General features: G+C 42.3%; 1 protein-coding gene across 1 annotated transcript in view; it reads left to right on the forward strand.

The window, feature by feature from the left end:
* The window catches only part of Tex14 (testis expressed 14, intercellular bridge forming factor), an 80,366-nt gene extending 74,936 nt beyond the window's left edge, over positions 1-5,430 (forward strand). Inside the window, 4 exon segments of the mRNA XM_027426329.2 lie at positions 296-388; positions 2,384-2,493; positions 4,461-4,512; positions 5,067-5,430. Coding sequence (XP_027282130.1) covers positions 296-388; positions 2,384-2,493; positions 4,461-4,512; positions 5,067-5,103 — 292 coding nt within the window. The 3' untranslated portion in view covers positions 5,104-5,430.
* Positions 5,431-12,928: the final 7,498 nt, after the last annotated feature.

Here is a 12,928-nt window from a genome sequence, read left to right on the forward strand (position 1 = left end):
ATGTACAATTATAACCTCATATAGAAACTGAATTTAATAACCTATAATTGAGACAGTTGGCATTGGAGGGAGTGATCTCATGCGTTGCCAGGGTTTTGTCAAGGAGTTAAAGGACTATTACAGTGCACATATAAGTTAGATACAAGTGACCTCTGGGAGTCTAGACAATCTTACACTTATGTTCTTTCAGCTCTTGTGAAAGCACCAGTTTTAAGGACCCTTTCACTCTGCAGTGATATGCTATGAGGGAAAATGACTCTCTTCGTCACCATTATCTTTACTTGCCCCTGGACAGAGCTCATTCTTCTCTTGATGAGGACCTGGAAAGATTGCTGCAGTCACCTGAGGAGAACATGGCACTGCTGGACCCCTCCAAGGGCTCTACAAGGTTATCTTTCCCCATTAAGGAATCATCTTCTTATGTTTTACAGGAAAAAGAACATACAAGGTGTTATGTGTCTAGGGCATAGAATCCTAGGCTCCCAGTTCCTGTCTTTTCCCCCCCAGGAAGTAGCTAGGTTTTCAGCATGTTGGAGAATGAATGTCTGGTGATGGCATTGCACAGCTGTAGATCAGCCAGCCCTGACTCCTTTTGTCTGCACTCTCATACCTGCCTCTGCTTCCTCCAACCACCTACTTTCCAAGACACCAATTAGGAAACTTATACAATTAGAACTCTTACAATTGGATTTAGCCCCGTCACCTTCAGTATTTGCATCAGTCACTTGAGTTAAATCAGAAAGTCATATATACAATTTTCAGATAACACAAATCTAGAAGTGAATGCTAATATGATGGATGATAGACTTAAAATCCAAAATTATCTTGACCAGTGGAAATCTTAGCTAATCTAAAAGATAAAGGCAAAGCCAGGCACGAACCTGTAGTTTCAGCTATTTGGAAGTCTTAAGGGGAACAATTAATTGTTTAAGCACAGAAATTCAAGGTCAGCCTAGGGACATAGGGCTCAATGTCTCAAACAAACAAAAGCAAAAATAATAAGGTTAAGCCGGGCAGTGGTGGCACGCTCCTTTAATCCCAGCACTTCAGAGGCAGAGGCAGGCGGATCTCTGTGAGTTTGAGGCCAGTTTGGTCTACAGAGTTCGTTCCAGGACAGGCTCCAAAGCCACAAAGAAACGATGTCTTGAAAAAAAACAAAAAAAGGGTGGGGAGGAATGAACTGTTGAGATCAAGGAAGTGCACCACGGGTAATGAATGTTGGAGGACTCCTAGGACACATTTCTAATGGATGTTAGCCATCCACAGGGAGGACACAGAATAGTCATAGTCTGGAATCCAGGTCATATGAGAATATCTGAGGAGCCAGGGAGACTCAGCCTGAAAAAAAGCAGATGAGTGGAGAATTTGATAGCTTCCCTCAAATGCCTGAAATACTGAAAAGTGAAGAGCGTGTATTTACTGTCTTCTGCACCAGAGGATGAGCTGGTGACTAAATGTTGCAAAGTAACAGATATTTACTAGTGAAGCACAAACTTTCTAATGGTCACAGCCATTACAGAGAGGAAGCAGCCTTTCCATTTCAACAGTGGCTGTAGCTGCTTCAGGTGAACTGAATGACCCCGTGGTCTTGAGTGTTTGGATAGAAGTGGAAGATAAACTTAAAAGCCTTTGCCTCTGAATTATGTTGGTGAAGGTTAAAGAGAAAAAGCCCCTTTTACTCTAGGTGACTTCTCCCCCACCCTAGAGGGGTAGCTGTTCTGCTCTTAAGGAGTATGTGGCTTTCAGCTGTGAGATGCTTATTTAGACTTCGTGTATCACAGGGAGCTTGAGGGAAAAGAAGGCAAGGTGATACATCATTTCAAAGAGAATGTTGATTATAATATTAGGAAAATATTCTCCCCAGCCCCCCTACTCGCTGTGTATGTTTAATGGTTGAAAGCAGAGTCTGATTACATAAGCTTTCTGGGTTAAAGCCCTGCTCTAGAACTTCTTAATATGTCATTTCCTGTGCCTTGGTTTTCACATCACACAATGTAGACGGGTAGCAGGAACTGCTTCATACAGTTCTGAAAATGAAGTGAGTTAATGTACATTTAAACTAGCCTTGTTGGCATGATGACACATGCCTGTAATCCCAGCACTTTGGAGACAGGCATGCAGATTGTTGAGTTCAAGGCCAGCCTGGTTTACTGCTTAATGAGTTCCAGGCCAGTTAGGGTTATATAGGGAAGCCTGTCTATAAATAAATAGTGTAAATAAGTAAATATTAAAGATAAAAACTAAAATACATAAGTAAGAGTACTGACTTGACCCTGTAGGAACATCCCACCAGTATTAAGTATTCTATGTTTACTTTGGAGCATAGTCTTGTTTCCCTGACTGTTATGTATGCGTTTAATGTCCCAAATCATTGTCATTAAAGGGAGAAAAAACCCAAAGATCAAGATGCTGTTGAACAGAAGAGAAAAAGGAAAGAAAGCACCAAGCCAGAGAGAAGGAAATCAGACAGCTTTTTAGGGACTTTGGAAGATGGTATGGATGATGAATGCTTATTACATAGTTTGCAGTCCTTGGGCTTTGATGACCCAGTGAAGTTTTCTTTTTTTTTTTTTTTTTCTGTTTTTGTTCTTTTGAGACAGGATTTCTCTCTATAACTTTGACTGTCCTAGAACTAGCTCTGTAGACCAGGCTGGCCTTGAACTCACAGATATCCACCTGCCTTTGCCTCCCGAGTGCTGGGATTAAAGGCATGCGCCACCAACACCCGGCTCCATCAGAGCTTTTAAGAAATGTTTCCCAGTTGCTATATATACAATCTTCCAACCTGGGATAATGTCCTTTTCCTTGCAGTTCCGCTCAGCATTTCTGAGAATTGCCAGTCCTAACTTGATCACAAAACAGTAACAAAAATTTTGGTTTTTTTTTTTTTCTTCTTTAGTCTTAGTTTTAGTTTTGGTTTTTCCTTTTCCCAGAGACAGGGTTTCTCTGTGTAGCCTTGGCGGTACTCGATCTCACTCTGTAGAGCTCACTGGCCTTGACCCATCTGCCTCTGCCTCCCAAGTTGCTAGGGATAAAGGTGAGTGCCACAACCACCTAGCTGTTCTTTAGTTTTTTGAGACAGCCTCTCACTCTAGCCTCCTCACTCAGCATCTCAAACTCAAAATAGTCAGTCCTCTTACCTACCAGGTGCTGGGATTGTAGGCACAAAGCAACACTCCTGGCTTTTCAATTCTGTTTCTAAAACAAGCCATGGGCCAGCCTCCATTTGTACATTGTCTGTAGAGCTGTTTTGCATTTAAATATATTCAAAATTGGTTTAAATTTAAATTGAGTGTAGTGATGCTTGCCTCTGCACTCAGGAGGTAGAAGCTGGAGAATCACCCACGGATTTCAAGGCAGCCAGAGATACCTTATCTAAAGGGCTTCAAGGGCTTCAAGATTGTTCAGTGGGTCTGGTGGACCTAAGTTTGACCCATTTAAGGGAAAGAGAGATCCAACTGAAATAAGTTGTCCTCCAACTTCCATATGCATGTGTGCACATACACACAAATAAATGTAAAATGAAATATAATAAGAGTTTTAAATTTAGCTCATGTGGGTATTGAAGAAATGTGTTACAGAATTTAAATGGCGTTAAAAAGTCACGTAAAAGTTATAAATTAACCTTATTTCAAAAGTATTTCTAATAGAGTGTCAGGCTTCTAAGATCCCTTTACAAGTGATCTCCTTCTATGTTTATTTTACTCAGGGAGTTAGCTGTGCACCCTTTCAGGTCATCTAGTCACATCCCTTCCATAGTCCCCTTTCATTCTTCTCCTCTGCCCTGTTTTGTGCCTCAGGATGCAGACCCTAGTGGACTGCATCTCCTTGGCTTTCTGTTAGCCAATGGGGGCCCTGGTAGAAGATCAGAGGGCAAGAAAATTGTTAATCACCTTCCTACCTACTTGAACAGGTATCCTATCTTTTCTAACTCCAATTTCCAGTAGCTGTCCTGCTGTCCCACCCCACTGCTCAGCTACTTTCCACTTTGGCTTCCCACAGCTACTGGCCAATAGATGCCTTGTCAATCCTTGTTTGTTCCCTTAACTCTAATTATACCTTTGTGTATAGCCACTTTGTTGAGAAATCTTTATCTGTACCAGCTATGTTTACATTTTATTTCCTCCAGAATTCTGATTGGCATAGGGCCCAGAGTATATGGACATTTAGCCAAGATTGAATTCACTGGGAAGATAACTCAGGGAATTTGGAAAGGTAATGCAAGGACTTTTGAATTAGTGTCAGTAGTACCCATTGCTATCACAGGGAGCTATAGGATATTAGGAGAAAGAACCATTAACTGTGTTTTCAAAAAAGTTGTTTATCTTTATAGAGTAGAACAAATAAGTAAACAGCACACTAAACTAGAGAGTACTCTAATGTGAATACTGAATTCTGACAGCCCTTGACCTAGAAAGTAACCAGACTTTTTTTTTTTCTCCCTCTTGTGTTTCATCAAGATGAACTAAAGCCCTGTTTTTGGAAGCGGCTGGGTTGGTCTGAACCTTCCAGGTAATGAGATAGCATGTTTATAGGTCAGAGTTTGTTCTCTTTAGATTGCATGAGCAGACTTAAAATATTTACCAGTTTCTAAATAAATACCATTGACAGATTAAATTTACACCACGATGCTCAATTTATAGTTTAATATCTCTATAATTGATAAATAGAAGATGAAGTTAATGCCAGATTTGCTTAAATAAGTGATGTCTACTCAAGAAAGGGAATATGAAAGATGCTACTGTCAGTTGCCTTGTAGTCGTTTTGCATTTCCACGATATGTTGTTGATCACTATCTGCCTTGATTATACAGATAAAATTCCTTTTCTGTGACTTCATTTGAATAGGAAAAGTGTGTGTGTGTGTGTGTGTGTGTGTGTGTGTGTGTGTGTGTGTGTGTGTGTGTGTGTTCTAAATACACACTGGTCTTAGGATATGAGCTGAGTGAATCCTTGCCTGGTTTATATGAGGCCTGGGATGTGATCCCAAGCACTGCACAAGAGTGTTTAAAAGTATGTATAAACTCAAAACTTCCCTTTTTTGCCCTTTAAAATCTGTGCACACAGGATAATTGTGCTGGATCAGAGCGACTTATCGGAGTGATGAACTGGATCGGAGGTGGTTCCAGCCTGAGTTCAGGCGTTGTGGCTTGTGGCCTCCTTTCTTCTTTTGTCTGCATCAGTTGCCTCGAGGACAGTGATTCCAGTCTGTAACTCACACTTTGTTCTACTGCTGCTGAGGGCACAATAATGTGCCCCTATCATGTATTGCATGCTTAATCATTTGTTTTGAATCAGGTTTCTGAATAGTGCAAGGTGACCATAATGGCAAACATTTTATTGTGTTCAGAATAGCTTTTGATTTTATTGATGTAAATTTTTGAAACTAACTTTGTTATATAATAAAAAAAACCGTTTACTTTTAATACTAGTTAGGTCCAAGTTGTGTAAGATCTATTTCTGGGCTTAGTTTGGGGGTTGGGAAAATTGCTGTTATTTCCCTTCTAACTAGAACCATCTTACTAGGAGATAGCAACAGAGGCCTAATTACTTTAGAACTTTTTTTTTTTTTTTTTTTTTTTTTTTTCGAGACAGGCTTTCTCTGTGTAGCTTTGGAGCCTATCCTGGCACTCGCTCTGGAGACCAGGCTGGCCTCGAACTCACAGAGATCCGCCTGCCTCTGCCTCTCTAGTGCTGGGTTTAAAGGCGTGCGCCACCATCACCGGGCTACTTTAGAACTTTTTGAGGTGAACAACATCATCATGACATATTTTAGGTTGTACACCTCACACATCAGTGTACAGGAAGAATGGAACTGTGTGGTAAATGAAAATCACAATGTGATTATTAGCCAGATGCAGATGTGTATCTAGACTGGGATCTAGAGGATTTGTGTCCATGTATAATTTTCACATATGATATAGCAACTTTTCTTAGAAGCGTTGCATTGTTTTACAGTACTAGCATTTTATTTTGTCTTGGTAGGTAGTAGGTTTTTGTTGTGAAAACCTAACAGCTCCTATTGTGGGTGATCGAATTCATACATTTTAGATTACAGAAAATTCCCCTTGCATAGATAAAATACAAAGTACACATTTGTTTAGTTACTTTGAAACAAACAGCTGCTTGCTCTTGTAACCAGAGGAAACAAATAAGTTAGTTGGATGTGTGGTAGTCCAAGAATGCCTGCAATCCTAGCACTTGGGAGGCTGAGTCAGAAGGATTGCCTTGATTCAAGGGCAGTCTGGGATACAGTGTGAGACCCTTCCTACAGAAAGCAAACAACAAGGGGATGTCAGGGAGGCTCAGTATATAAAGGCACTTGTCATTGAATTTGACAACTTGAATTTGATCACTAGGACCTGCATGGGAGATGGAGAGAACTGGCTCTCAGAGGTTGCTCTATGACCTTTTTCCACACACACAATGAATAAACAAATGTGATAAAAAACAGAATAAAAGCACTCTCAAGTTTACAAACAATACTACATGTGAGGAACTGTGAGGATATAGAGACTTATGGTACAGTTTTCCTCTCAAAAACTTACTCTGATGAGACAATTATATGTAAGAATATGAAGACTACTTGCAGATATTACATGAGAAATGGTGGCTTATCAATTCATAATCATTAAGATTTCACTAATGTCTATTGGATTAAGGTCTCTTTATTTCCAAGCACAACCGGGTGAAACACAGGCCAGAGCTAGGTTAAGAACCCAGCCAGCGCGGCCAGAACAAAGAGAGCGCGGTCCCCACGTGAAGTCCTTTAAGAAGCCCCCTTTACGTCATGTCGGCTTTCCTTCACCCCGCCCTTATGGGCGAGTCCCCAGGTCCACCTGGTACCTGCCCCAGGACTATTGGGCGGGGCTAGGGTTACTCCCTACAAATGTCTGTTGATAAGAATTGTAATCTAGGTTTGGCATGGTGGCACACACCTGTAATCCTAGCACTTGGAAGGCAAAGGCAGGCAGATCTCTGTGTGTTTGAGGCCAGCCTGGTCCACATAGTTCCAGGACAACCAGGGCTATGTAGGGAGACCCTGCACACATCAGTCCTTTTCTTGTACATGGCAGCCCTACCATTCTTTAGGGTACTGCTTCTATCATTCTTGTCAGCCAGTTCAAGCTTCAGCCCCTCATTTCCCACTAACAACAAATTACTCTAGCTTTAAAAAGAAAGTACAAGCCATTTGGAGAAAATTAACTCAGCTTCCCATCACCACAACTCAAAACACGGCCACATCAATCTCTATGGAGGAGTCTCTCTTGAAGTACAGTTGAATGCATTCTGTATGTACTTATTCTTCCCACTTTCTTTTATCCTGAAGGAATGACCTTCCTATTCCAGAACAATTTCATCCCTGTCCATTCAGAGTTTACATAGCATTTTCTTTTTGACAACTTCAACTTTTTCGTGTGTGTGTGTGTGTGTGTGTGTGTGTGTGTGTGTGTGTGTGTGTGTGTGTGTGTGTGTGTAGGCCCAAGGTTGTTGTCAAGAGTCTTCCTCAATTTCTGTCTGCCTAAACTGGGTGGTCGTGGCATACTCCTTTAATCCCAGCACTCTGGAGACAGAGGCAGGTGAATGTCTGTGAGTTCGAGGCCAGCCTGGTCTGCAGAGTGAGATCCAGGACAGCCAGGGCTGTTACACAGAGAAACCCTGTCTCAGAAAAAAAAAATCTGTCTGCCTTCCTCACTGAAGCAGCATCTCTCACTTGAACCCAGAGCTCACTGATAGAGCTAGTCTAGCTAGTCAGCTTGTTCCTGGGATCCCACCTCTGTCTTCCAAGCACTGGAATTATAGGTGGGAGGCTGTGGTGGTTTAAAAGAAAATGGCCCCAAAGGGAGTGGCACTGTTAGAAGAGGTAGCTTTGTTGAAGTAGGTGTAACCTTGTTGGAGGAAGCATGTCAATGTGGAGGCAGGCTTTGAGGTCTCTCTTGCTCAAGCTTCGCTCGCTGTAGCTTATAGACCATGTCTTGTTGCCTGCAGGCCAAGATGTAGGACACTTGGCTACTTCTCCAGCACCAAGTCTGTATATACACCGCCATATCCCACCATGATGATAATGGACTGAACCTTTGAACTGTGATTGAGCCACCACAATTAAATGTTTTCCTTTATAAGAGTTACTGTGGTGCCTGTCAGTCGTGGCACACACCTTTAATCCCAACACTTGGGAGGCAGAGGCAAGTGGAGCTCTGTGAGTTCGAGATCAGCCTGGTCTACAAGATCGAGTTCCAGAACAACCTCTAAAGCCACAGAGAAACCCTGTCTCAAAACACCCCCCCCCAAAAAAAAAGATTCCCCCCAAAAAAACGATGAGGTGCGAATGGCTCCTGTTTTAGTTAGGTTTCTATCGCTGTGAAGAGACACCATGACCACTGTAGATGGAGTTCTCCTGTCCTGACTGCCTGCTCCCAAATAACCCACAGCGACTTCCTAAATAATTGACAGGGAGACTTAATATAAATTATAAACGCTTTGTCAATAGCTCAGGCTTGATACTAGCTCACTTTGTCCTGGAACAGAGATTCACCTGCCTCTGCTTCCCAAGTGCTGGGATTAAAGGCATGTGCCACCATCTCCCAGCTTGGTTTTGGGAATCTTAACTTGAGTCCCCACAAGTATACATCAAATGCTTTAGTAACTGAGCCATCTCCCCATTTCCAAACTTTCTTCTTTATTCATTACTTTCCCTAAGCATTGGCATGTAGATTTTCTTATCTTTAAAAAATCATTCCCTGAGGTCAGGTGATGGTGGCACACACATTTAATTCCAGCACTCTGGAGGCAGAGGCAGGCAAATCTTTTAGGCTATCCTGGTCTACAAAGCTAGTTCCAGGACAGCCAGGACTGCTAAATGGAGAAACCCTGTCTCAAAAAACCAAAAGAAAACAACAACAAAAACAATCCTTGAACTGGGCCTGGTAGTGTCATGCATGCCTGTAATCTCAGCACTCAGGAGTCAAAGGCTAGAAGATTGCAATTTGGAGGCCAGGGTGAACTACAGAGTGAGTTTAAGACCAACCTGACTACGGAAAGCAACAAAATGGGTTACAGAGATGGTTCAGCAATTAAGTGAACTTGCTGCTCTTTCATAGGTTTGGAGTTCAGTTCCTAGCACCTGTATCAGGGATCTCACAACTGCCTATAAGTTCAGCTCCAGGAGACCTGACATCTTTTTCTGGCCTCCACAGGTACCTATATACATGTGGTACACACATACACATAAATAATAATAACAATAATAATAATAATAATAATAATTCTTAGCCAGCCAATGTGGTGCATACCTTTAATGTCTACACTTGGGAGGCAGAGGCAGACAAATCTCTGTGAGTTCAAGGCCAGTCTAGTTTACAAAAATGAGTTCCCAAGTCAGGTTGGAGCTACACAGTAATAAACCCTGTCTCAAACAAACAAACAAAATCAAGCAATAAAAATTTTAACAACAAAACAAGTGGCAGAGTGCTTATCTCCCTTGTGTGAGGCCTCAGGTTCAATCCTCAGCACTACATAAAGCAGCATGTCCTGGATTCCACCTCTCTCCAGCCACTGACTTCTCTCATTGCAGCTCTTGAAACACTACACTTGGTAGCTTTGGTACCTCACCTCACTTCCCTGCTTCTCCTCAGCACGCTAGAATTTGACTCCCATTTGCATTCTTTTGAAGTTACTTGGGTCACCAGTGTCTTCAGTATTTTTAAATCACAGTCACTTTTGCCCCATTGTTACTCTTTCCACCTATTTGCTCAGTTTCATTGGTACTATACTATACTCTTGGTTTCTCTGTCTCTTTGGTTATTCCACTTCGGCCTCCACCTCTAGTTTTTCTGAGTGTCCTTCCTAAATGACTATGATGGTTTGAATGAGAATGCCCCTATAGGCTCATATGTTTGCATGCTTAATCCCCAGTTGTTTGGAAGTATTAGGAGGTGAGGTCTTGTTGGAGTAGGTGTGTCACTGGGGGTGGGCTTTGAGGTTTCATAAGCCCATGCCAGGCCCAGGTCTCCCCCAACCTCCTCCTTGCCTATGGATAAGGATGTAAAGTTCTCAGTGCTGTGCCTGACTGCTTCTTGCCATGATTGCAGACTAATCCTCTGAAATTGTAAGCAAGCTGCCAATTAAATGCTTTCCTTATAAAAGTTGCCTTAGTCTCTTTTACAAAAACAGAACAGTACCTAAGCCAGTGACCTAGTTTACTTCCATGGCTTCAGTTAGTGTGTATGTTCTAATAATCCCAGATTTGTATTATGACTCTAGGAAATGCTGTAATGATAATAGACAGGTTAGAATGATATTAATTGCATCTGGATGTTAAAAGACAACTTAACATTAAATAGGGTATTCATTGGAAGCTGTTCTGAAGATGTAGCCTTTAAACTTTGGCTGGAATGATGGGAAAGAACCAGTCTTGTGACTGGAGGATGAGCATCCAGCACCAAAATCAGCAGATGGAGAGCTCCATGGGAAACACTGAGCTGAGGAGTGAAAGGCCAGTATGATAGAGAAGTAGAATAGGTCATACAGAAGCAGTCACAAAGTGCAATGAGGCAGCTGGAGAGATGGCTCTGTGGTTATCCAGAGGACCCAGGTTTGATTCCAAGCACCCATATGGCAGGCAGTTCACAACTATCTGTAATTCCAGTTCCATGGAATCCAAAGCAGCCTTTTGGAACATGGTGCACAGACATAGGTTTAAGCTAATAGAAAGTCTTTATTAGCTAGCCAATGACTACACAGTGTGTTCAGCATCCCGGTGTAGCATTGAGCCTTTCTCTGGGTGAGCTTTTAAGAACAAAAACTATGTTCTGGGTAGACACACTTCAGTTAACAAGAGTAGTGGAGCTGCAGAAGCCAAAAGCAAGGTTAGCACATTTAGAAACTTTCCCAGAACTATGAGCATTGATGGATTTGGCATGCTATGTGCATGCTGAGTTTTACAGCCTAAATGGTGCTCTCATCATGGAGTTAGTCATACTAAGGTCTGGGGGCCTACTAAGGTCTGGTTACATTATTGGGCTAATATGTTAAGTGAGCAATTAAATTTAAATATTCACAAACCACCAAAAGTTAGGTGTTAATACCCCTACTTACGAAAGAGAAGACTATTCAAAGTGGGTTTCATGATCCTCTGGTGATCACATTGGAGCAAATGTATTTTCAGTACTTAGAGATGGCACAGTAGTATTTGCTGAGGTAGCTCAAGAGAGGGAGACATTAAGAAGTATGGAGTCTCGGGCTGGGAGTTGGTGAGGACTAGTAAGGGCTGTTAAAAACAGTAAGGGCCAGAACCGGGCATTGGTGGCACACGCCTTTAATCCCAGCACTCGAGAGGCAGAGGCAGGCTGATCTCTGTGAGTTTGAGGCCAGCCTGGTCTATGGAGTAAGACTCTTTCCACCATTCCTCTGAAGAGGCAGGCCGGTCTCTGTCTCTCCTCCCTCTCTGTCTCTCTCTCTGTCTGTCTCTCTCTCTGTCTCCCTCTCTCTCTCTCTCTCTCTCTCTCTCTCTCTCTCTCTCTCTTTCTCTCTCTCTCTCTCTCTCTCTCTGAGACAGGGTTTCTCTGTATTGCTTTGGAGGCTGTCCTGGAACTCACTCTGTAGACCAGGCTGGCCTCGAACTCACAGAGATCCACCTGCCTCTGACTCTGCCTCCACCTCCCAAGTGTTGGGATTAAAGGTGTTCGCTACAAATGCCTGGCTTTTTCTTTCTGTCTCTTTTTTTCTTTCTCACCTTCCCTTACTCCTTCCCTCCCCCCAATAAACTTCTCACATTAAAAAAATGAATTATGGAACTGGGACTGGTTGTGGGATAGATAGCTCAGTGAATACAAAGACATACAAACCTGATGACCGGATTTCAGTATCTGGAACTTGCGTGAAATGAGAGACCAACTCCCAAAAGTGATCGTCTCACCATACATTTTTTCTCCCCTCCCCCCCTCCCCCACACTCACTACTAAGTAAAAATAAAATACAAATTCTGGCATCCATGCTTTTGCCTAATAATCTGTGTTGCTTATGCAGCTGGTCCTGGCAGTCCTATTGCATGGGATTTAGAAGACTTTACCTTAAAATAATGGCCTTAAGCCCTGGGTCCATATTAGAATCATCTGAAGAGCACTTGCTCTCTTGCGCTCTCTCTCTCTCTCTCTCTCTCTCTCTCTCTCTCTCTCTCTCTCTCTCTCTGTGTGTGTGTGTGTGTGTGTGTGTGTGTGTGTGTGTGTGTGTTTTAAACAAATGCTTAGGTCTTACCTCCAGAGTTATTGGATTTACTTAATTGAAGCTATGTGTGAGCTTTTCAGAGCTCTCCAGATTTCAATGTGCACTCATGATGAAAAAAACTATTGTTCTGGGGCTGGATAAATGGCTCCAGCAGTTAAGAGAACTTGCTGATCTTGCAGAGGACCCAGGTTCAGTTCCCATCACCCCACATGGTGATTTACAACCATCCCTAATCCCAGTTCCAGAGGTCTTTGGCTTCTTCAGGCATGAAGAATGTGGTGCATTTATACATACAGGCAAAATACTTATAAAACAAAATCAGTGTATCTAGTAAATGAAGAAAGAACTGTTTTCCTAAGGGGGAGACACAAAGATGATGTACTATACACAGGATGTTTATTGCAGAATTGTTCATAATATTGAGCCAAAGGAAATAACCCAAATGTCCAATAGTAAAAGACTGGTTTTAAAATTATGAAATAGGGCAGTGGTGGTACACACCTTTAATCCCAGTACTTGGGAGGCAGAGGCAGGTGGATCTCTGTGAGTTCAAGGCCAGCCTGGTCTACAGAGTGAGTGCCAGGACAGGCTCCAAAGCTACAGAGAAACCCTGTCTCGAAACTACCCCCCAATATGAAATAACCATAGGTGAGTTCATTTAAAATCATATCATAGGTATGGATTAACATGCTTATGTATGACAT

This window comes from Cricetulus griseus, chromosome 7, assembly GCF_003668045.3.
Source record: "Cricetulus griseus strain 17A/GY chromosome 7, alternate assembly CriGri-PICRH-1.0, whole genome shotgun sequence".
Classification (NCBI taxonomy): Eukaryota; Metazoa; Chordata; class Mammalia; order Rodentia; family Cricetidae; genus Cricetulus; species Cricetulus griseus.